We start from the raw sequence: 23,634 nt of genomic DNA, 5'->3' as shown, positions 1-23,634 counted from the left end.
TATATTTTTTAGTATATAGAAACATGAGAAAAGAAAATGCAAATGATTAGACAGACTTACAAATAAGAGGAAAGGAAGAGGTTGGTGTTTGTTTATCCAATTAAAACGCAAAATACTATGGAATTCATATCATTCAACTCATCCCCCAAAAGGCCTTCATTTCCCACTTATTTTCTAGGTCCAAAGCAAATACCTATAGTTTCCTCAAGTCTCTGGGTTTCAAAATCTCTCGTATAAAGTTGCAGTATCTTGCAATGCGTTTTTAAGCGATCAAATTATAACCAACCATGTATCTTGCAATTTGGGCAATTTGAGAGTTTGAGTTTGATTTGGTTGAATTGAGTGGGCTTAGGACAAACATCACTGTTTAATTGCTATTGAAAATTAGTTTAATTATTATGAGTATGACCAGGTACTTCTCAGGTCGACTTGCTCAAACTTAGGGTGGGAGCCCCTAGCAGCCGCCTTTTGGGGAGCGGACAACGTGGCGATAGCTTATTTATTGGCGGCTGCAAAGAAATTAAGAAACTAACAAAAAAATAAGAAGAAATTTAGAGAGAAAAACATCTACCACCCACCCACTCAACTAACTAACTAACTAACAATCCCCATTTACATCATCAGAAAGTGTCCAATTTCCTTTTTGCTTCAACTCAACTTTGAATCTTTAGTATTATGAATCCGTTCAAAGTCGCAACATTTGGAATGATTCAGGGCGGGCGGGCCTTGTTTTCTGAAAATCCATTCCATTCAGCTGCAACTAATCTTTTATCTCACTATGCCACTACTCTTGACAAATATTGATTAACCTACAAATCACCATAATACTAATGTTGATTGATACATTACAATTTTGATTTTTTTCTTCATTCTTTTCCCCGGACAGAAGAATGACAGACACACAACCTTCGCGCTGTACCACATTCGTGAAATTCAAGTATTGAGAGGGAAAAGCCAGAGATCAAGCTTCGGTCAGTTTTAAGCGGGGAACAACATTCATTGATTGGAGTTCCTGCAACCACCCACCACAACAAGACAAGTTTTAACCAATCCAGTGCTGTTTATGCCACCCAGAAATTAACAGGGAAAAGAAAACACCATTACAGAGCATCTTTTTCTACACCCCACCAACCCAATCCCTATTTCTCAGGAGTAGAATGAGAACTTTCCTGATTCATTTATTCCATAAAACTATCATCTTCATAAAAGAACATAAACTCAAGAAGTGAGTGAATGTAGAAACTCATTTCAACATTCTGATTTAAGACCAAGAGTGAAACTAGCAAAACAAATGATCAAATCCAGCAGATTTTAGACCGTCTTCGACAGAATAATGACAAGACAAGACGAGTGCTTATGGCTTTTCATAGTTATGGTAAGAATAATCCACGATACAGGTTGCCAAGATTATTAATTCATATCCAACAGTAAGTGAATGCATTAACTATGTTGCAAGCAGAAACATAGATATCAAAAAGGCTTTAATACCATGAAAAGCCCTGGTGTTTATCTCTTTATCTAGATCACTCTATCACAAATAAATGATTGAAGATGTTCACGATTGTATGAGCAAACCAAGCATGTATAGCATGCTGTTTCATTTTCAGAAAAGCAATTGAAGTTTATTTGAGCAAAGAACATTGTACTCGATTATGTTTCTGCATGGGACATGCAACAGGTTGTTAACATTTTATCTAGGGCAGTCTTATTAGGGTTTGACATTTTATGTACATGGAAATCAAAGAGGCTTCTAGTTCACATGACGTTGACATCTTACCAAGCCTGAGAAGTTGTTAGTAGAATGATTATTACCGTGGGGGAATCAAAAGTGAAAATAATGTGACCTCCCCACATGCAAAGCTCATGCACACCTCTCTCCCTCTGTCTCTCATTGACTAGCTAAGCCATAAAGAATAGGCTTGAGAAATCACTATAATATACCGAACAAGCTGTCAGACTCAGAGAACCCCATGAATAACTTGTATGAGGATATCTTTCAACTTGCGCGTTGGTATGAATTATTGGAGAAAGAAGTATGGATTAACCATTTGATCACATCAATCACACTAAATTTATAAAAAAGTATCCTCACACAACCTCCAATGTCCAATCCTAGGCCAATAATCTGGTGCTAGAGTCTAATACTTCACTACAGACAAATCAACAGTGTAACCGAAGGTTATGACAGGGGGTTTACTGCAATGGTATGGAGACTTCCTGTGATGTAGCAATGGCATATTCAACTTTGATCAGAATCAGTTCATAAATTTTATTTTAAAGATTTGTAGCCTTATACAACATTTAAAGTGCTCAAGTCCTTATTCCATCACATTCAACATTAATCTTGATAACAAAGAATCACCAGAAAATAAAGTGCAAGTAAATTTCCTAATAGACAAGCAACAGTGAATTTTAGTCAACAGAATTTGTTGCACATACCTGGAATAATAACTTGCATGCATATGGCAATTTCATGGTAGAAACATTTTCACCATTCTTACATGTTGAACAAACACTGGTTTTTAGCTTCTGGTTGTAATATCCTAGCAAGCCACACTTTCGGCAAACCTGCAACAAAAAGTTATTGTGCTTTGCTATCTCACATTAAAAATCACCAACAATCAATACTCAACTTGACAAATGGTAATTCATTTGTATAACTGGCAGATTTGGCTCACCAGAGATTACTTTGTTTAATAGAAATCGGATAATTTGGCCCATTCACAAATTACAGTGTTTAATACAAATAGACAATAGTAGATAACATTACGATCACCTACTAGTGTAGGCATTTATACTGACAACTTTGAATGAGAACCATGATGGATATTGATAAGTTACTACATTTAAATCCAGAAAACATTTTACTGATTTGAAATAGTGCCAGAGATCACACGAGTTAGTGCTTTTCAATGGTTGTTCACTGACTGAGTAAACCAAGAAAGTTAGCAAGAGAGTCCACCATACTGAGTTCCTCACATATGCTGACCACATGGGACTGATTGGTTACAGGAAGAGTCCAGTAAATTAATTTCATAAAGAATGAAACAGCTGTAATCTTGTCTCCTATTCTTTTCACATTCACTACCTCATTGTTTAAAGTTATATCTACTATAATCCCCACCCTGTTCCTTTTAAGATATTTTTCTGAGTACCAGAGTTTATCCAGATTATGTCAACATTTTAGTGTTCTCTAAAACCAATCTAGTCTCTTTGAGGCACATAATATTAATTTTTCTCCTAATCATCACGCCCACCATTTCCATAGATTTTTCCTGTCAAAGTATTGATATTAACGACTCAATCCTTAACCTATGATGCTGGATTAACTTTACTCGCATCTGTCCATGTAAATGTGAGAATCTTCGTAGATTTAACACCACACTCAGGCACTAATACAATGGCCCTAGCTCATATTTCACTACACTTGGCCATACACCAAGTCACCAAGAGGGTCATGCCCCAACAATGTTCTCATTTGTCTTAAAAACCTTGAAGGGAAATTTTAATTTCATGACTCTTTTAGCTGATACTAAGTCCATACTTATTTGCTTTAGTAATGAATGAACTCACTAAAGATATTCAGACAGAGGTGCCATGGTGTATGCTATTTGGAGACGACATAGTGTTGGTGGATGAAACAAAAGAAGGAGTGAACACTAAGCTTGAGTTATGGAGAAACAATTTAGAATCTAAGGGATTTAAATTAAGCAGAAATAAAACATAATATATGGAATGTAAATTTAGTAAGAATGCAAGAGTGGGGGATGTTATAATAAAATTGGAAGACCAAATCTTACAAAGAAAAGACCATTTTCGATATTTGGGATCAGTGATTCAAAAAGATGGAGAAATTCACGAGGATGTCACACATAGAATTAAGGCAGGTTAGCTAAAATGGAGAAATGCATCGGGGGTGTTATGTGATGGTAAAATCCCATTAAAATTGAAAGAAAAATTCTATAGGACAGCTATAAGACCAGTTTTGTTGTACGGCTCAGAATGTTGGGCAGTCAAATACCAACACGAGCAAAAGACGAGCGTAGCAGAGATGAGGATGTTAAGATGGATGTGCGGCCATACAAGAAAAGATAAAATTAGAAATGAAGTTATTCGTAATAAGATATGAGTAGTGCCAATAGAGGAGAAGATGAGAGAGACTAGACTAAGATGGTTTGGTCATGTGAGAAGGAGACCAAGAGACGCTCCTGTGAGGAGAGTTGATGAAATGGAACAATTAATCAAAAAAAGAGGTAAAGGCAGACCTAAGAAGACTTTGGGGGAGACATTAAAGTTTGATATGAAGTGTATGGATCTCAATGAAGATATGACAAAAGATAGAAATACATAGAAGTCTAGAATTCATGTAGCCGACCCCACATAGTGGGATAAAGGCTGGATATGTTGTTGTTAACTCTTTTAGCTGATACTTCTAGAGAAGCAAGGGGATGCCTATATTGGAAAACTACTCTACTTCTGAGAAAAATGCAACACTTTTAGATTTTGAAACATTTACAAAATTGGAAGTATGACAGGGGGAGGGAAAGAGAGAACATGGAATAGTATGCTAAGCCACTGAAATCCTTCATTTTATTTGTCCAACAGTTTGTGAGACAAAGAAGAGCTTGGTCTCTTCTCCCAACTATTGTCTGATTGCATGAAGGGTCCTCTAGTTTGGAGTTCCAAAAAGGAAAAAGGAGAACAATGCCTCATTCATACATCCATTTGCACTAGTCTAAATCTATTTTTACACATCTGAGTAAAGAAATAAGGTATAAATGAAACAACCTTAATATGGATGAAAGCAAATAATTTCAATACATGTATGATCACATTCCAACAATACTTTATTTTTTGGCAACTTAAGTGTGAAATTCATATTCTTTTATTATTTTATACATATATATTGCACACTTTTAAACTAATTGAGATATGCCTAAAAAATAGTGCCAAATTGTAGAAGTTGAAACCACAGAAAGCACAATCATGTAAGTAACCCACAAATTTGCATAGAATTTGACCCACCTGAACCTCGAAAGGATCACTTGAAAGCATTAGGCGTTCAAAGATCAACATGCTAGTTCCATAAGCAATCAAGCAATCACGTTCCATTTCTCCCACTCGAAGCCCTAAAAGGACATCCATGTAGTTAGAAGATTCCTTCTTGAGTGAACCAGTATCAAAGTATGTTGAGGATCACAGAAAATTAGAACCTCCATTTCGACTTCTGCCTTCAGTTGGTTGTCTAGTAATCATAACACGTGGTCCAGAACCCCGAGCATGCATCTTATCAAGTACCTAAAAGGAAAATGCAAAAGAAAAAAAAAATAAGGCACACTAAAGATTCCTGCTATGAGCCATAGTTTGTCTACGTATCTGCTATTTATACAGCTTAGTATCTGAACAGAAGGCAGAATCCTTTCTCATTCCGTAAGTTATGAAATAAAATCTAAAATCGAGGAAGGATGAAAATCAGATGGTTCATTTAACAATTAACAATAAACACTATCTCTTATACATCAATAACAAAGAGTTAAAAGCCATAATTTAAAGGCAAACATTTGTTCCAGATATTCAAACAAACCATATTATATGAATTAAAATTAACAACAGAGCGAAAGATGCAATCCTAATAATTTTTACATTATCCAGTTAGTAGTCCAATCACATGATTATCCACGGCATAAAATAGACTCACAATTAGTGAGGTAAAGCTTTAGTATATATATGGTCATGTAATTGGGAAATAAAAAATTAGTGACTTCAGGTAAGGAACAAAACCACATTTTTGCCTGAAAAGGTAAGAGCAAGCTACTATAAATAATAACTGTTGATAGCCATAAACTTGGGATGACGGACAGCTACAATTCTTAATTGATTGATAGCTGTAATTTTTCTATTATTGATCCTGATGTAATCTTTCCTTACTTGAAGTAATAGTATAAATAAGGAATGTAGAGTTGGAGACAAAAATAACCTACAATCCTTTCATCATCATTCTTCTTCCAACTTTTCTACAAATTTTAATTAATTTCACTTTTCTAGTTGGTATCAAAGCGGTTATACATTTCTTTTCTTTTATGTAACTAAGTTTGGCTGTCCTATTGCTGGATTGAAGGCTATTAGTCATTATTCCTCTACACACAAATTGTTGCTTTCTTTTTTTTTTTTCTTTAATCTGACACTATAAAGCCTAGTGGTGTCGGTTGCTCATGAGTCATGATAAAGAGCCTCACATCTATTACATGCCTTGAGGACAGCTGATTGAAGTTTATATGATTGCTTAAAAAAAAAAAAATGTCGCAACTTCACAACCTGAGAATTCCTCTTCCTTCTTGGTCTAAACTCTGTTTTTCCTTCTAGGTGTGACTCTTCTTTGAGCCTTTCTGGATCTACATGAGTTGCATTTGAACTCTTGATCCCACAATTGGCTATACTCTCTAGTTTGAACCTGTGGGTGCAAAAATGTCTGAACTCAGTTCTAGTGGGAAACATACAACCTCCAGCACTGGGAGTAGCGGGCTTAGAGCTAACACTCCTAGAGGTATCCAATTCTCTGGATTAGCCATGTGAAATTGGAGGTAGCAATTATCTTCCCAAGTCATGTTCAAGTTTGTTAGTTATCAAGGCTCAAGGGCTATATCAGCAAATCTCTGGCCAGAACACCAACTAGACACTGATGACCCAACCAATAATTGGTAGGATTTTGATAACTCACTAATTATGGCCTGGCTTATCAACTCTATGCACGCACAAAATGCTCAAGGTTATCTACTACTAGATTCTACATGGAATATTTTGAAAATTTCAGCTTAAACTATTGGAGAGAGTCCTAGCCTATGAAGAAGTCACGGGAAGCAGATAAGAGGCTGATACAGTGATAAGCCTCCAGCAGTTCAAAGAAAGAAGATAAAGAAGCAGCTAGATAAGTTCCTAAAATCTAGGAAAAATAATAAGAGAAGATAGAAGTTTTCTTATCTTATTTTCTGTTGTATATTAGCTCCTAAATTCTAGGATTAGATAGCATAGAAACTTGTATAAGTAGGTTTCCTATCTATTGAATCAAAGTAAGCGAGTTCTTTGATCTAAACTCGACTTGAATTCGGGTTCCCTAATCTAGGGACCAAATCTGTTCATGGTATCAGAGCTCGGTTTTCATAGCTGAGTATCTCGATCAAGATGGCTAGCCCTAATTTAGTAGCCATTCTAGCGACTGAGGAATCTTCTCTCGGATCAGTGTCCCAACAGTCGAGCATGCAACCTACTGTTATTCCAGCCAGCACCCTCTCCATGGATAGCCAAACTCTGCAAATCACACAGCACAAGTTCAACGGCAGGAATTTCCGGGAATGGTCTTAGTCCGTGGCTTTGGTGATTAAGGGCAAAGGAAAATTCGGCTACCTCTCTGGGACCGTCCCAACAGCTCAAGAAGAGTCCAGGGATTACCAGCGATGGGAAGTAGAAAACTCTATTCTCATGGCGTGGCTAATCAACTCGTTGGAAGCAAAGATAGGCCGAACCTATTTGTTTTACAAGACTGCAAAAAGTATGGGATGCAGTCCATGAGCTATATTTCGATCTTGAGAATACTGCTCAATGTTTCAAGATTAGAGCAGCCATTCGGACTACAAAACAAAGTGGACTCTCTGTTACTGAATACTACAACAATTTAGTAGAACTGTGGCAAGAGATGGATTTGTACTATGACCCAAAGTGGGAATGCTCAAGTGACAGCCAGAAATATAATAAGATGCAGGAAAAAGAGCGAGTTTTCGACTTTCTTCAAGGCCTCAATTCAGACTTGGATGAGGTTCGGGGATGCCTCTTAGGCATCAAGCCACTACCAACACTTAGAAAAGCATTCGTGGAAGTTAGACGTGAGGAGAGCAGAAGGAGAGTCATGCTTGTTTCAGCTGAACCCAACACTGGATCTTCCCTTGCAGCAACAAAAAAAGAAGAAAATCTGAAGGCTAAACAGTGGTGTGAACACTGTAATAAGCCCTACCACACAAAAAGCAGTTGCTGGAAACTTCATGGAAAGCCACCGAATTGGCAACTAAGAAACAAGAAGGAGAAGGAGAAGGAAAGATCAGCCTATACAGCTACAAGTATGCCTGCAATTGCAAGTGCTCCTAACAACGAAAGAGGTATGGGATTGAATCTAACAGCAGATCATGTAGATTTCTTGCAGAAATTACTGAATGATGCACATATTCCAAAGGAATTAGATGGACCAGCAGCAACTACTCCAGCACCATCCTTGACCCAAAGAGATAACTCAGTTTTTTCCTTAACTACTAGGAGGATAAGCAACATCAGTTGGGTTGTGGATATAGGAGCATCCGATCATATGATCGGATCCATGGCTATATTTGAAAATTTTCAATTGGAAAATAGGGATCTAACTGTGTTAATGGCAGATGGAACAATATCTTTAGTTAAGGGAAAAGAAAAAGTGTGTGTGGCTGGTTTAGTACTTAAATCTGTCTTATATGTGCCAAATTTAAAGTGTAGCTTGTTATCTGTGAGTAAACTCACTAATGACCTGAATTGCACCATGACATTCTCTTCCTCACATTGTGTTTTTCAGGATCGGTCCACGGGAAAGATGATTGGCAGTGCTGAGGAGAATGATGGGCTCTATTGGGTATTAGACAACAAGGCTTTTCTTAGTCAATTGACTCATAGTTTTTCCTTTTCGGTTAGTTTGAATTCAAAAATTTTGTTATGGGATAAACGTCTTGATCATTCTAGTTTTCAGTATTTGAAACATTTGTTTCTCGATTTATTCATCAATAAAGCTAATTTGGAGCTCAAGTGTGACCATTGCATTCTTGCCAAACAAACTCACAGTTCCTATTCTCAAAAGGCATATATCCTCCCAAACCATTTCATTTGATCCATAGTGATATATGGGGTCCAACTAGGGTTTCAAACTTGAATGTTACCAGATGGTTTGTGACGTTCATTGATGATCACACTAGGGTATGTTGGGCATATCTAATGAAAGAAAAATTTGAGGTATGTGCTATCTTTCAGAATTTTCATAAGCTTGTTCTAAACGTATTTCAGTCCTTTATTTGCATCCTTAGGACTGATAATGGCTGAGAATATTTCTCTTACCCATTTACCCAATATCTCACTACAAATGAAATATTTCATCAAAGCACATGCCCCTACACTCTCCAACAAAATGGGGTAGCTAAGAGAAAAAACTGTCATTTACTTGAAGTGGCTAGGTCCTTGATGTTCACAAGCTCCACTCCTAATAGGTATTGGGGGGAGGCAATTCTAACAGCCATTTACTTGATTAATAGGCTCCCAACCAAAGTTCTAAAATACCAAACACCCTTGAACAACTTGATGACTACCTTTCCTTATGTTCGGATTCTCAATACTCTTACCCCAAAGGTGTTTGGATGTGTGGTCTATGTCTATCAAACCAGCCCAAATCGTCACAAACTAGAACCAAAGTCATTCAAGTGTATTTTCATTGGTTACTCTCCTACCCAAAAAGGATATAAATGTTATTGTCCTACATCACAAAAATTCTTTGTTTCTTGTGATGTAATATTTGATGAAACAGTCTTTTATCACACCGGTACTGCATCACAAGTGGAAGAAAGTCCTTGGGATCCCACAATTTCGATGCCTATTACATTGCCTATATCTCCCACTACTATTGGTGATGATCCTGCAGCTATTTGTTTACAGCCTGCAACGATTGAACCTAGCAATATCCAACCATCAGCTGCTACAAGCCCAAAATTTGATCACAGTCCAGATGAACTAGGGGATGAACTAGGGGAGACTGACCTAAGGGAAGAATTGAGTTCAAAAAAACAACTTAAAGTGTACTCAAGAAAGCTGAAAAATCCTGCTCAAATCAGCCAGTTGTTGGAACCTGAGATTGGTCCAAAAAATGAGGAAAACGGTGTAGCAGCTAAAGGTGATTTGGATTTACCTATTGCAGTCAAAAAAGGAGTAAGATCCTGTGTGAAATATCCCATACCGAATTATCTAAATTATTCTAAATTATCCCCACAGTTTAGGGCATTCACTGTAACTATGGATGAAGCTTCCATTCCCAGCAATGTACATGAAGCTTTGGGTGATACAAACTGGAAGAATGCTGTGATGGAAGAAATGAAGGCTTTGGACAGCGACAATACATGGGAACTGGTGGACAGATCGAAGAATAAAAAGGTTGTAGGCTACAAATGGGTATTTATTGTTAAATATAAATCAGATGGGAGTATAAATCGGTATAAAGCCAGGTTGGTAGCCCAAGGGTACTCTCAAACCTATTGAATAGATTATGAAGAGACGTTTGCTCCAGTTGCAAAGTTAAATTCCATTAGAGTACTTCGATCCATTGTTGTTAATTTAGATTGGGAGCTATTTCAGTTCGACATCAAGAATGCTTTTCTAAATGGAGAGCTGGAAGAAGAGGTATATATGAAGATTCCAATTGAATTTGAAAACAAAAAAAGAATTGGGAAGGTATGCAAACTACACAAATCTCTCTACGGTTTGAAACAATCCTCTAGAGCATGGTTTAAAAGGTTTAGCTCAACCTTAACAAAATTTGGTTACAAGCAAGGTGAGGCTGATCATACTCTATTTATTAAACACTCAAATGGAAAAAGGTGCATATTGATTGTGTACGTGGATGATATAATTGTTACAGGGGATGATGCCAATGAAATTGCAGCTCTTAAACGAAGATTGAAAGAAGAGTTTGTGGTAAAAGACTTGGGAAATATGAAGTATTTTTTGGGAATGGAAGTAGCAAGAAGTAAAGAAGGTATTCTCATATCTCAATGAAAATATACTCTTGATCTTCTAAAAGATACATGAATACTTGCATGCAAACCAAGACAAACTCCACTTGAGAGGAATTGGAAGTATATGAAGAAGGATGATGATCCACCAGTAGACAAAGAGAGGTATCAAATGTTAGTTGGGAGATTGATTTATCTGTCTTTAACACGTCCAGATATAGCCTATTCGGTGAGCATCATAAGTAAATTTATGCATGCCCCAACTCAACAACATTTGAAAGTCGTATATCACATTCTGGGATACCTAAAGGGCACACCAGGTAAGAGACTGTTGTTTAGAAAGACTGATGAAAAAGGGGCAAAAGAATTTTCTGATGCAGATTGGGTAGGGTCTGTGGTTAACAGTCGGTCTACATCAAGTTTTTGTACAAAGCTATGGGGTAACTTAGTCATGTGGAGAAGTAAAAAACAGTCTGTTGTAGCAAGAAGCAGTGCTGAAGCAGAATTTAGGGCGATTGCCCAAGGAGTTTGTGAATTAATTTGGGTGGCAAGATTGATGGAAGATTTACAAATGCCACTAACTAAACCAACACGGCTCTACAGTGATAGCAAGTCAGCTATAAGCATTGTTAACAACCTTGCACAGCATGATAGAATGAAACATATCAGGATTGATTGACACTTCATCCAAAGAGAAATAAAAGATGGAGGTATAAAACTTACCTATGTTCCCACTGCAGACCAAGAGGCAGATATATTAACTAAATCCATGGCTAAACCAGGTTTTGAAACTCTCATTAACAAGCTAGGAATGAGAGATATATATTCCTTAGCTTGAGGGGGGGTGTTGGAGAGAGTCCTAGCCTATGAAGAAGTCATGGGAAACAAATAAGAGGCTGATACAACAGATAAGACTTCAGCAGTTCAAAGAAAGAAGATCAAGAAGCAGCTAGATAAGTTCCTAAAATCTAGGAAAAATAATAGGAGAAGATAAAAGTTTTCTTATCTTAGTTTTTTGTTGTATATTAGCTCCTAAATTCTAGGATTAGATAGCATAGAAACTTGTATAAGTAGGGTGGTGGTTGTTGGCAAGGAGGAGCAAAACCAATAAAATAATACAACACAAGATATCATGCTTGGAGATTATAGCGGAACACACCATGTGACCCCTGTTTGACTAGAGAAAGATGATATGGTAAGATATGCTTAATGCAAGTAGACCATCAATAATACTCTACCTAGTCAATCGTATCCTCAAGCCTTGCTTAAACACAATCTTATACTCCATCATGTAGTAGCCAGTAGATATATCATTCCATCTTCTATATCTCCTATTGATGATTTGGATATTTCTATTGCTCTTAGAAAAGGAATTCGATCTTATACTCAACATCCAATTTCTAACTTTGTCTTATCAGATCTCTTGCACCCTTTCATTCTCATTGTTGGTTTTTTCTCACCCCATATGATGGTGTCAAATCACCGATCTGACCGAAGGAATTCTTGTCTATTTAGAGGAGAATTAGACGGGAATTATTGATGGGGGAAGGGAATTGAAGAATTAAGGATGAAGAACGAAGAGGGAGAGGGAAAGAGAGAGAAATTAAGAGGGAAATTGAGAGAAAAGGCAATTCAAATGTTATTTGATGCCTTTCAAATGAGTTAGGACTCGGCTTTTAAAGAGTTCCATGGCTAAAAATAGGCGCCACAAATGATTACAAGCCATACAACTTGTTTTGCCTACTACCTCCCCAATTACTATCTTGCCCTTACAATATCCTCCTTATTACAATCTAGTAGTCTAGGTACATGACAATTATCCCCCCCCCCCTTTGAAAGATTTCTTGTCCTCAAGAAATAGGCAATAGGTTGGCCGAGCTCGGGAACTACCTGAGGAGATCTGGAAGATACTCCTAGGTGTTGTTATCCGGATGAAGGGTTGACCACTGCACCAACACTTTGGTTAAGGGGATTCCTTGTTGATAGAGGATCTGGTTATCCAAGATGGCTATTAGGACTATTGCAGGTTCTTCGTCTTCTGTCATAGGGGGCAGGGCTTGGCTTGTCACATTATTTTCGATAGATTTTTTGAGTAATGAGACATGGAACACTGGGTGTATATGTGTTCCATTTGGTAGCTGTAGCTTGTAGGCAACCTTCGCTACCCTAGAAATGATTGGATAGGGCTCAGCTTGGAAACCAGTTGCCTTGATAGTGACTTGAGGTGAGTAGGATTGAGTTTCAAGTACACCTATTCTCCTTGTTCAAACTCCCTATCAGTTCATCTTCGATTTGCCAATTGTTTCATTCGATTTTGAGCTTTGACTAGCTTAGTTTTGAGAGCCTGCAGGTTGTGCTGTCGATGGTGTAGGCAATCATCCACTGCTGCCATTATAATAGGTCCCTTGACTGCCAGTAGCAAGTTAGGTTTGTATCCATACAATGCTACAAGATAGGTTATGTTGATAGAGCTATGGTGGCTTGAGTTATACCACCATTGGGCCAATGCAAGCCATTTGTCCCATTCCTTGGGCCTTAAGAAACATAAACATCTCAAGTATATTTCTAAGCATTGGTTAACTCCTTTTGATTGGCCATCCGGTTTTGGATGGTAGGTCGTACACATGTGAATTTCATAAGTGTTTGCCAAAAAAGACTAGTGAACACCTTATCTCTATCGGATATAATGGACTGTGGCACTCCATGTAAACTAACCACTTTATCCACAAAGAGTCTGGCTACTTCTTAGGCAGAAAATGGATGAGAAAGGCCTAAGAAATGACTGAATTTTATGAGTCGATCCACCACTAAAAATACAATCCTTACCTTCAAACCTTGGTAATCCCTCTACAAAGTCCATGGTAATGTCAGCCCATGCTTGAGCGGGTACTCCAAGGGGCTGTAGGAGTCCAGGGCATGCAATAGTTTTATGTTTGCACTGTTTGCATATATCACAATTAAGGACAAACAGTGTTATTAAAGGCGCGCCTAGGCGCGCCTTGATACCAGGCGCAAGCCTGGCGCCTAGAACCAAACTAGGCGTGCAACATCTGCCCAGGTGCGACTGGGCGCATCCAAGCCCTCAGGCGCAGCCTTGGGCTTAGGCGTGCCAAGGCTGCGCCTGGTTGGTTTTAATTGAATTTCAGTTTAATGTAGTTTAATTTTAGTATTTCTTGCTATATTTAATCAAATATAATCCTAATTCAAATTAAACCTAAATAAAAGAAAGCAAGATATTTTGAAAAGCTGAATTCAAAGAGACTTATGATAGAAGAAATCTCAAAAGTCAAGTTTGCACTTGTCCTCTCCTCTCCCTTCTTGGCAATTCTCGACTATCCTCTCCACGGCAGTCACGGCACAGCAATAAGACAACCAGAACTCCTCCTCCTTCTCGGCTTTCCTCTCCCTCTTCAAACGGACGGCTGCAACAGCACAACCCTCCCTTCTCGCTCGGCTCTCCTCTCCCTATTCAAACAGATAGGACCGGCTGCACAACCACCCTTCTTGGCTCTCCTCTCCCTCTTCAAACGGACAACACCCATCTCGGCTTTTCTTGCTCTCTTCAAACGGACAACACAGCTTCACTTCACAACTTATCTCCCTTCTCGACTCTCCTTTCTCTTCTTCAAAGCTGAAACGACAGCATAGCTATAACCTACTGCATCATCTACCTTCTCGGCTCTCCTCTCCCTTCTTCAACGGTTTCCAGGTATGTTCATTGTTGTTTCCTCTCTTTATTTTTTTTCTAGTTTTGAGTTACAAGTTTCAACAAAAAAGGCAGCAAGCTAGCTGCCAGCAACTGTTGATTTCTTATTGTTGTTGGATATTTGTTTGTTCTTGGAGGAGTTATTTTATTACTCCAAACAGTTTATTACTATTCTATAAAAAGAATAGTGGTCAACAACTCTTAGTACTATGAGTTGCATGGCTCCAATGACCCTTAAGCCAGCTGCCAGCAACTATTGATTTCTTATTGTTGTTGGATATTTGTTTGTTCTTGGAGGAGTTATTTTATTACTCCTAACAGTTTATTACTATTCTATAAATAAAATAGTGGTCAACATCTCTTACTAGCATGAGTTGCATGGCTCCAATGACCCTTAGGCCTTAGCAATTATGCCAATTCAATACTGTTCATAAATAGAACAGTGGTCAACTGCATCAGCAATCAGCCCCATGAGCTGCATAGCTGCAATGACAAATGACCCTTTGCGGTATTTTTTTTTTTTTTTCTTAAGATGGTCTTTAGAGTGGTATTGTTGTTGACAAGTTGTGAATCTTGCAGGAATCAAAAATTTAAAATGTCATCCAACACTATTGATCCTAATCTTGATAGTAGCTCTGCTGGTAGAAGAAAAGATCCAGCATGGAAATATCATAGTTTGGTAAATCCCAAAGACCTTAACACTTTCAAATGTAATTTTTGTGGGAAATTAACTAAAGGAGGTGTATACCGAGCCAAACAACACCTTGCTGGAGGTTATAGGAATGTTGAAATTTGTTCAAAATGTCCTCCTCATGTTAGAGACGAAATTATAGAGTTTATGTCAAAAAAGAAAAGGAAGAATGACTTTGATGATATGCCAGATTTTGATGATATAGACACACTAGGAGATGATGTCGATGAAATGGACGTAGGGGCCTTCCAAAACCGTGGTAAAAGGCCTATGCAAGGACAAGCATCATCTATGCAACAAAAAAAACAAAGGCAACAGCAAAAAGGGCCTCTTGATTTGTTTTTATCTACTAAACCTAAAGTGAGTAATCAAAAGGATGCAAAAGGAAAGCAAACTACAATAGAAAGTCATGTCAACAAAGAGTTGAGAGAGAATGCATGTGTTTGGTTCAGTAGATGGATGTATGAAGCTGGTATACCATTTAATGCAGTCAATTACCCTAGTTTTAAGCCAATGATGGAGGCTATTGGGCGAGTTGGTCCGGGAATGAAACCCCCAAGTTTTCATGAGGTTAGAGTACCTTATCTTAAGAAGGAGGTGGAACACACAAAAGAAATTATGAAGAGTCATAGGGAGGAATGGGCAAGATATGGATGTACAATCATGTGTGATGGTTGGAAAGATAAGCGAGATAGGTCTTTGCTCAACTTTTTGGTAAATAGTCCAAAAGGGAGTGTGTTTATTGAATCTATTGATACATCTTCCTATGCTAAAGATGGAATGAAACTTTATCAATTGCTTGACCGATTCGTGGAGGACATAGGAGAAACAAATGTTGTTCAAGTTGTAACTGATAATGCTTCAGCTAATGTTCTAGCTGGTAAGTTTTACTTTTACTAATTTATTTTTTTCTTTTTAACTTTTACTGAAATTAAGGATGATTTTTTTCCTTGAATTAATGTCTTGCAGGAGAGTTCTTAATGACTAAGCACAAGAATTTGTATTGGACGCCGTGTGCTGCCCATTGTTTGGACTTGATGTTGGAGGACATTTTTAAAATTCCTAGACTTAAGAGCACATTTCAGAAGGCATGTTCAGTCAATGGGTACCTATATAGCTTTACACAAGTATTAAATATGATGAGATCATTTACACAAAAAAGAGAGATGCTAAGACCTGGAAAAACAAGGTTTGCCACAGCTTTCCTCACCCTTTCAAGATTTCATAAACAAAAAGCTAATTTGAGGAAGATGTTCACTTCAGAAGAGTGGACTAACTCTAGATTTGCAAAGGAAACACGAGGTAAGCAAGCAGCTCAAACAGTGCTCCAGGAATCATTTTGGAAAAATATTCTTTTTGCTCTCAAGGTGTCTGAGCCTCTTGTCAAGGTGCTTAGAGTGGTGGATAATGAGGACAAACCTGCTATGCCTTATATTTATGAGGCTATGGATAGGGCAAAAGAAGCCATTGCAAAATCTTTTGATGATGAGAGAAAATATGAGAAAATATTTGAAATCATTGATGAGAGATGGAATGTTCAGTTGCATCGTCCTTTACATGCAGTTGGATATTATTTGAATCCAGAATTTTTTTACTCAAATGAAAGTATTAGAGAAGACAACGAGGTTATTGAAGGGTTGTATGCTTGCATAGAGAGGCTGCTTCCCACTGCAGAAGTGCAAGACAAACTTTCGAAGGAGTTGAGCTTTTATAAGAATTCTGAAGGGTTATTTGGCAAACAAATATGTATTAGAGGAAGGAATCAATTATCACTAGGTAACACGGTTTTCTAAATTATCTAATTTAGATTAGATCAATAATCTATAGTTTTAATTGCTAATTTGTATGTGTTTTTCTCAGTTGAATGGTGGTCTCAATTTGGTACTGGAACCCCTAATTTGCAAAAGTTTGCCATGAAGATTTGTAGTCTCACTTGTAGCTCTTTAGGTTGTGAAAGAAATTGGAGTATCTTTGAGCATGTAAGCATTTCAATCTTATTAGTAATATTAAGTATTAAGTATTAACTAGATGATTTCTTATATCTTTTAACTTACTCTAATTCTAATTTAATTATAATGGAAGCTTCATAACAAAAAGAGAAATCGATTAGAGCAACAACGTCTTAATGATTTGGTATTTGTGAAGTATAATAGAGCTTTGAGACATCGCTTCAATTTACGTAAATCAATAGATCCCATTTCCTTGGATGAAATTGATGAAAGTAATGAGTGGTTGCTTGGGACAATTGACCAACTTGATGATTCAGATAATGAACTTGTACATGAGGGCGATGATTTAACATGGGCTGATGTTTCTAGAGCTTCCAGTGTTGAAAAAGCTCACTATGCAACTAGATCAAATGCTCCAACTCTAAATTTGACAAAGAGTAGAAGAAGCGCTACTACTTCAAATGCTCCAATTGAACCTGATGAAGATGAAGAGGAAGAGAGATATGAAATGGAAGAAGAGGATATTGGAGATGATGTTTCTGATGATGGGAATATGGAAATGTTAGATCTTGATGTTGACAACGAGGATGATTTTTAGATTATCTAATCTTAATTAGGATTTAAGATCTACAAACCTCTTGTGAATTTAATCTAATTTTAGTTAAAGACTTTTCTTACAAATATTTTTAACTTCTGTGATACTTATATATTTTGGTTGCTGAAATATGTTTGGATTTGTTGTGCTGGAATTCACAGGTATGTAACTTGTTTTAATATTTATTTCTCTTAGTAGTTAGCATATGTTGAATTTTTTATTTTTTTTATAACATGCTTGTTAAAATATTATTAGAAGTTAAGACTTATTTTATACATTTTTCTTTAACTAGGACATATATATATTTATTTTATTTTTTTTTTATTAATTTGCACCTAGTTCCACCAGGCTCGCGCCTCGCCTTGCGCCTTGCGCCTCAGGCTCCAAGACCCTTGTGCGCCTTAGTGCGCCTTGCGCCTTTAATAACACTGAGGACAAACTCCATGACAAATTTCTTCAAGTTAGGCCAATAGAATACTTGCTTCACCTTCCTGTAGGTATTCTGGATGCCCGAGTGCCCCCCAATAGGCGACTCATGTAAAGTTTGGAGTATTCTCTTCCTTAGTGGTTCACACTCTCCCATCACTAACTGGCCTTGGTGTCTTAGTAATCCGTTAGTCATAGTATACCTTGGTCTGTTGTTTCCATCTATGCTCAGTTGTTCCACTAGTTGTCTTATCCACTTCCCCATTTCATAACTAGCAGCCACTTCTTGATACTAGTCCGGCACCACTGCAGTGATGACTGCATTTAATCCTTCTTCAAAGCATCGTGAGAGGGCATCAACTGCCACGTTTTCCTTTCCCTTTTTGAATTGGATCACATAATTGAGACCCATCAACTTTACCATCCCTTTTCTTTGGAGGTGTGTATGCAGCCATTGTTGAAGGAGGAACTTAAGGCTCTCATGATCCGTTTTAATTATAAATTGTCCTCCTTCTAAGTAGTGTCTCCACTTCTCAACTAGCATAAGTATTGCTAGTAACTCTTTGTCGTAGATGTTGAGGCCTTAGTGTCTTGGGGCTAATGCTTGACTTAGAAAGGCTAATGGATGACCATCTTGAACTAGGATCGCTCCCACCCTTGTGCTACTAGCATCTATCTCCAAAATAAAAAGCTTGTTAAAATCAGGAAGTCCTAAGATAGGGACCTCACTTACAGCCTTCTTTAGCTGTTCAAAAGCTCTGTCAGCCTTCTCATCCCACTTGAACCCATCTTTCTTCAACAATTCCATGAGGGGCTTGCTTATTACTCTGTAATTCCTCACAAAACGTCTGTAGTATCCGATTAAACCCAAGAAGCCTCTTAGGGCCTTGACACTAGTGGGTCTTGGCCAAGTAGTCATTGTAGCTATTTTCTTTGGATCTGTGCTAACTCTAGCATTAAAAATAATATGCCCCAAGTACTCTATCTGAGGTGGGGCAAAGGCACATTTGGATCTTTTGATGTATAGCTGATTGAATTGAAGGACTTGGAATCCAGCCCTAAGGTGGTCTAGATGTTTAGAAAATGTAGGGCTACAGATTAGAATATCATCAAAAAACACCAGCACAAACTTTCTGAGATAGGGTTCAAATATGTGGTTCATTAAGGCTTGGAATGTCGCTGGGGCATTGGTCAATCCGAAGTGCATGACTGTGAATTTATAGTGGCCATGGTGGGATTTAAAGGCCATCTTTTGGACGTCATTTGGATTCATCCGGATTTGATGATAACCAGACCTTAAGTCAAGTTTGGAAAAGATTGTAGCGTATCTAAGTTCATCTAATAGATCTTCAATAATGGGGATGGGGAATTTATCTTTGATTGTGATGGTATTAAGCTGACGGTAATCAATGCAAAAGTGTCAGGTGCCATCTTTCTTTTTAACTAGAAGGACAGGTGATGCAAAAGGACTCTTGCTGGGTCTAATGATAAAATTGGCTAGCATATCTTTCACCATTTTCTCAATTCCAAATTTGAGTTTTGGTGGGTATCGATAGGATCTAATATTAATAGGTGCTGAATTGGGTTCAAGGTTTATAGAATGATCAAAGGGTCTGGTAAGAGGTAGTGCCCTAAGTTCTGCAAATAAGTCCTGGAATTTAATCAGCAATATATCTAACAATTCCAATTCATGTACCTGCCATGGCGATGGTTTCTGACTGCTGTTAGTCATCATGCATTGTCCTCCTAGCCCCTCCTGGTTTTCTTCTTCTTCGCGGGCCTCAATTAAGAATAGTTGGGCTACTTGGGCTATTTTGTACTTGAACAACTTCTAAAGTTTCTTGCCCTTGATCATCTAACAGATTCCACTCTCCACATTCCCTTGCAGGGTTACTCTCCGGCCTTCCTTCTCTAATGTCACCTCTATTTTGTTGAAATCAAAACTAATCAGGCTCATTTCTTTCATCCAAATCGACCCCCAAAACTATGTGGCACCCCCTAAGTTTTAGCAATCTCAAATCAGCCATAAAGGCTTCCCCTTGCATCATCCAACAAAACCCCAAGTAGGCCGACCGGCTTAGGATCTTACTTTCGTTAGCAACTGTCACCAAGAGTGGTTGAGTATTGGATAGTTCACAATTCAACTTCTTGGTGATTCTCTCATCAATGAAACTGTGGGTACTCCCACTATCAATCAACACCATGAGAATGCTATCTTGAGACTTTCCCTCCACCTTAATGATCTTGTTGCCTGCCATTCCCTTAATTGCATGAAGCGAAAAAACCCCATTGTCTTCTTCTTCTAACTCATTGGTTACGGCTATTGTGTCTCCTTCTGCAACTTTGTCAATCTTCCCCCCTTCCAACAAGAGAAGTTGTCTCTTGCACCAGTGTCCTGGAATGTATTTATCTCCACACTAGTAACATAATCCTGCTGGCCTCTGGTGTTCCCACTGCCTAACTCCTTATTGCCCTGGTGGAGGGTTTGCTGGAGATTTAGATCTTATCTCGGATCTAACTATCTCCTTCCCTTGTACCTTTCCTCTTGGGGAATTTACTTCGTAGACACCTCCTCTTCCTTGGGTTCTCTGTTTTCTTAGCAGAGCCTCAACCGTTAGTTCCTGTAGCAAGGCATCCTCCGTAGCCTCCTGTATTGTTTGAGGCCTCATCATCTTCACCATAGACCTAAGATCATCACTTAGACTGCTGATGAAGCTCAATACGAAATATTCCTCTGTCATATATGGATTTCAACTGAGCATTAATGATTTCAGCTCCTTAAAGCTGAGCTGATACTCCTACATCGTGCCTCTGCTTCAGCTTATTAAATTATTCCACGATATCCATTGTTCTTCTTTCTCCAAACCTTTCACATAATCCCCTTGCGAATTCCTCCCAATTGTAATCACCTCTCATGCCCGACTATCCTTGGAACCAAATATCTCCCACATCATTCAGGAAGGCGACGGCTAGAGTGACTTTCTAGTCATTAGCTACCCAATGGATGTTAAACAATTTTCCACACCTTCTAATCCACCATCATGGCTTCATTTCATCGAAAACAAGTAATTCCAACTTCGGTACTGGGAAATGTGTATGTCCAACATTTGTCGAAGCTTCTGTCTCCTTTCTACTCCAATTTCTCCCATACCTATCGGATCACCCCCCAATTCCAAAGACCCTACCACTCGCTGGCTCACTCCAATACCTGGGAGTATCGGATTCGAGTGTTCTCGAGGAGGAAAATCGGGGGATATTCGTGCTTGAGCTTGGTTCGAGAACATCAACATGAATTGTGTTACAACCCTTAGGTAGAACTTGCCCTCAAAAGCTAGCTATTAAGGGGAGGGTGCCCAAGAGGTTATAAACCCCACACTAGGAGCATTAACTTCCAATGTGGGACAAGTTCTATACCTAGCAGTGGACCATAACATACCACCACGCTCCGCAACCCAGCGCCCACGACGGCAGGTTGTGCACTAGCCACTGCTAGTCCCGGGCAAACACTGCAATTTCGACGTCACCTCCATTGCCACTCGCTTGCACTGGGAATCATGGGGCCGGCTTTGATACCACTGTTACAACTCTCGAGTAGAACTCACCCTCAAAAGCTAGCTGTTAAGGGGAGGGTGCCCAAGAGGTTATAAACCCCACACCAGGAGCCTGAACTTCCAATGTGGGACAATCTCCTGGTGTGGGGTTTATAACCTCTTGGGTACCCTCCCCTTAATAGCTAGCTTTTGAGGGTGAGTTCTACCTGAGGGTTGTAACAAATTGCTGCATTTGTTCTCAAACCATATTACTTTGCTTTCGCATTTTCATGCGAATTTGGTTGCGCATGTCCCTTTGCAACCAATCTGCCACCACCTCTAACCTCTTATCCACAACAGCTCCAATTGTATCATTCATGGATCCCATCCGCTGCTGTACCTCCATCACTGTAGCATGCACTTGTTGCAGTTGCATTTCCATCTACTTCATGCGAGTACCGTCGGCCATAATAGAAGGTCACCGGAACATTGGCCAAGAAGGAACTCTGATACCAATTTGTCATATCACCAATCTGACCAAGGGAATTCTCATCTATTTAGAGGAGAATTAGGGGGAATTGTAGATGGGGGGAAGGAAATTGAAGAATTAAGGATGAAGAACGAAGAGGGAGAGGAAAAGAAAGAAATATTAAGAGGGAAATTGAGAGAAAAGGCAATTCAAATGTTATTCGATGCCTTTCAAATGAGTCGGGACTTTGCTTTTAAAGAGTTCTATAGCTAAAAGTAGGCGTCACAAACGGTTACAAGCCATACAACTTGTTTCGCCTACTACCTCCCCAATTACTATCTTGCCCTTACAATATCCTCTTTATTATAGTCTAGTAGTCTAGGTACATGACAGATGAGTGTTAAATTGTTAACCACCACCTCATCTAAAAGCTTAAACTTTTAGATAGAGTGTTAACTTTTATCTTTTAAATTATCATTTTTACTCTCAACAATAGGAAAAAAGGTTCATTAGTAGGCAGCATTCACATTTGGAAGAGGAACCAGCACCATGAAGTTGGGGGCTCTAGAAAAGAGGAAACCAAGAGATGGGAGTTGGGGAAGGTCCAAGGATGGATTTATGGCAGAAAATCAATTCACAAGATGATTACATTTACCCATTCATAGGAAGCCACCAAAGCATTAAGCAATCAATTAGTGAGCAAGGGGAAGTGAAGAAAGGAGTCTTCGTGTTGAAGCTGCTTGTGGTGTGAAGGAGGTTAAAAGGAGAGGAGAAAGAACACTGATTGGTGCATCGTCCATGACGAATTATGTGAGAACTCCTTTTCGTTGCTTGTTTTCTTTACTGTTTACCCTGTTGAATTTTAGAACCCTCATCAACGCCTTTGGCCAGCTTCAATGACACTAGTGATGCTCTTTGGCCTCCAATCAACACCTTGACAACCTTTTGTTAAATCTTTTAGGCTTGGGTTGGCTTGATCAAAATGTTGTGGGTAAGGGCTGGTGTATGATCAGATAAGAAGAGGTTGTTTAAGCTCAATTTGGCAACTCAAATAACCAATTGATGGACCCCATAGAAGAATCTAATGTTGTGTTTGGATAGGGTCATTTGGAACTGAAATTTCAAATCCACTGTTTGCATATATAGTTGTTGGAAGCATTTGGGTTTAGCTCCAATTCAACCTGAATTTCATCTCAAGAAATAGAACCGTTTGAAATGACAGCTACATAGGTGTCATTTGAAATGACAAAATTTGAATGCATCTCAAATGAAAAAATTTGAAATGGCATCATTTGAAATTCCTCTATCCAAATGCAACTTAACACTATGTTCGGAATAAATGATTTTAAAATGTGGAATTCATCTATAAATGTAGAATTCATTTGCAAATGAATTCTCATGTTTGTTATGGCAACTTAAAATATGAAATTCAATTGAATTCGACAAACTTATTTTGGAATAAATCCAGAATTGAAGTTTCATTT

General features: G+C 38.4%; 2 protein-coding genes across 4 annotated transcripts in view; one reads left to right on the top strand and one right to left on the bottom strand.

Annotated features, from left to right (window-relative positions):
• Positions 1–726: 726 nt before the first annotated feature.
• The window catches only part of LOC127787935 (DNA-directed RNA polymerase III subunit 2), a 125,502-nt gene continuing 102,594 nt past the window's right edge, over positions 727–23,634 (bottom strand). For all 3 annotated transcript variants that reach the window (XM_052316019.1, XM_052316017.1, XM_052316020.1), the window contains 4 exons: positions 5,214–5,298; positions 5,026–5,129; positions 2,440–2,568; positions 727–1,012 (listed from right to left, as the gene is read on the bottom strand). In XM_052316019.1, the coding sequence (XP_052171979.1) occupies positions 962–1,012; positions 2,440–2,568; positions 5,026–5,129; positions 5,214–5,298 (369 nt within the window). In that variant the 3' untranslated portion in view covers positions 727–961. The remainder of the gene's footprint in view (positions 1,013–2,439; positions 2,569–5,025; positions 5,130–5,213; positions 5,299–23,634) is intronic.
• Positions 14,163–17,879, top strand: LOC127787936 (uncharacterized). Its single transcript, XM_052316021.1, has 2 exons — positions 14,163–16,061; positions 16,151–17,879. The coding sequence occupies exons 1-2, from the start codon at positions 15,023–15,025 to the stop codon at positions 16,972–16,974; spliced, it is 1,863 nt and encodes a 620-aa protein (XP_052171981.1). The 5' UTR covers positions 14,163–15,022; the 3' UTR covers positions 16,975–17,879.

Source organism: Diospyros lotus, chromosome 13 (assembly GCF_014633365.1).
Source record: "Diospyros lotus cultivar Yz01 chromosome 13, ASM1463336v1, whole genome shotgun sequence".
NCBI lineage: Eukaryota > Viridiplantae > Streptophyta > Magnoliopsida > Ericales > Ebenaceae > Diospyros > Diospyros lotus.
Note: the sequence above shows the minus strand (reverse complement) of the source record. Positions and strands in the feature narration are given on the sequence as shown.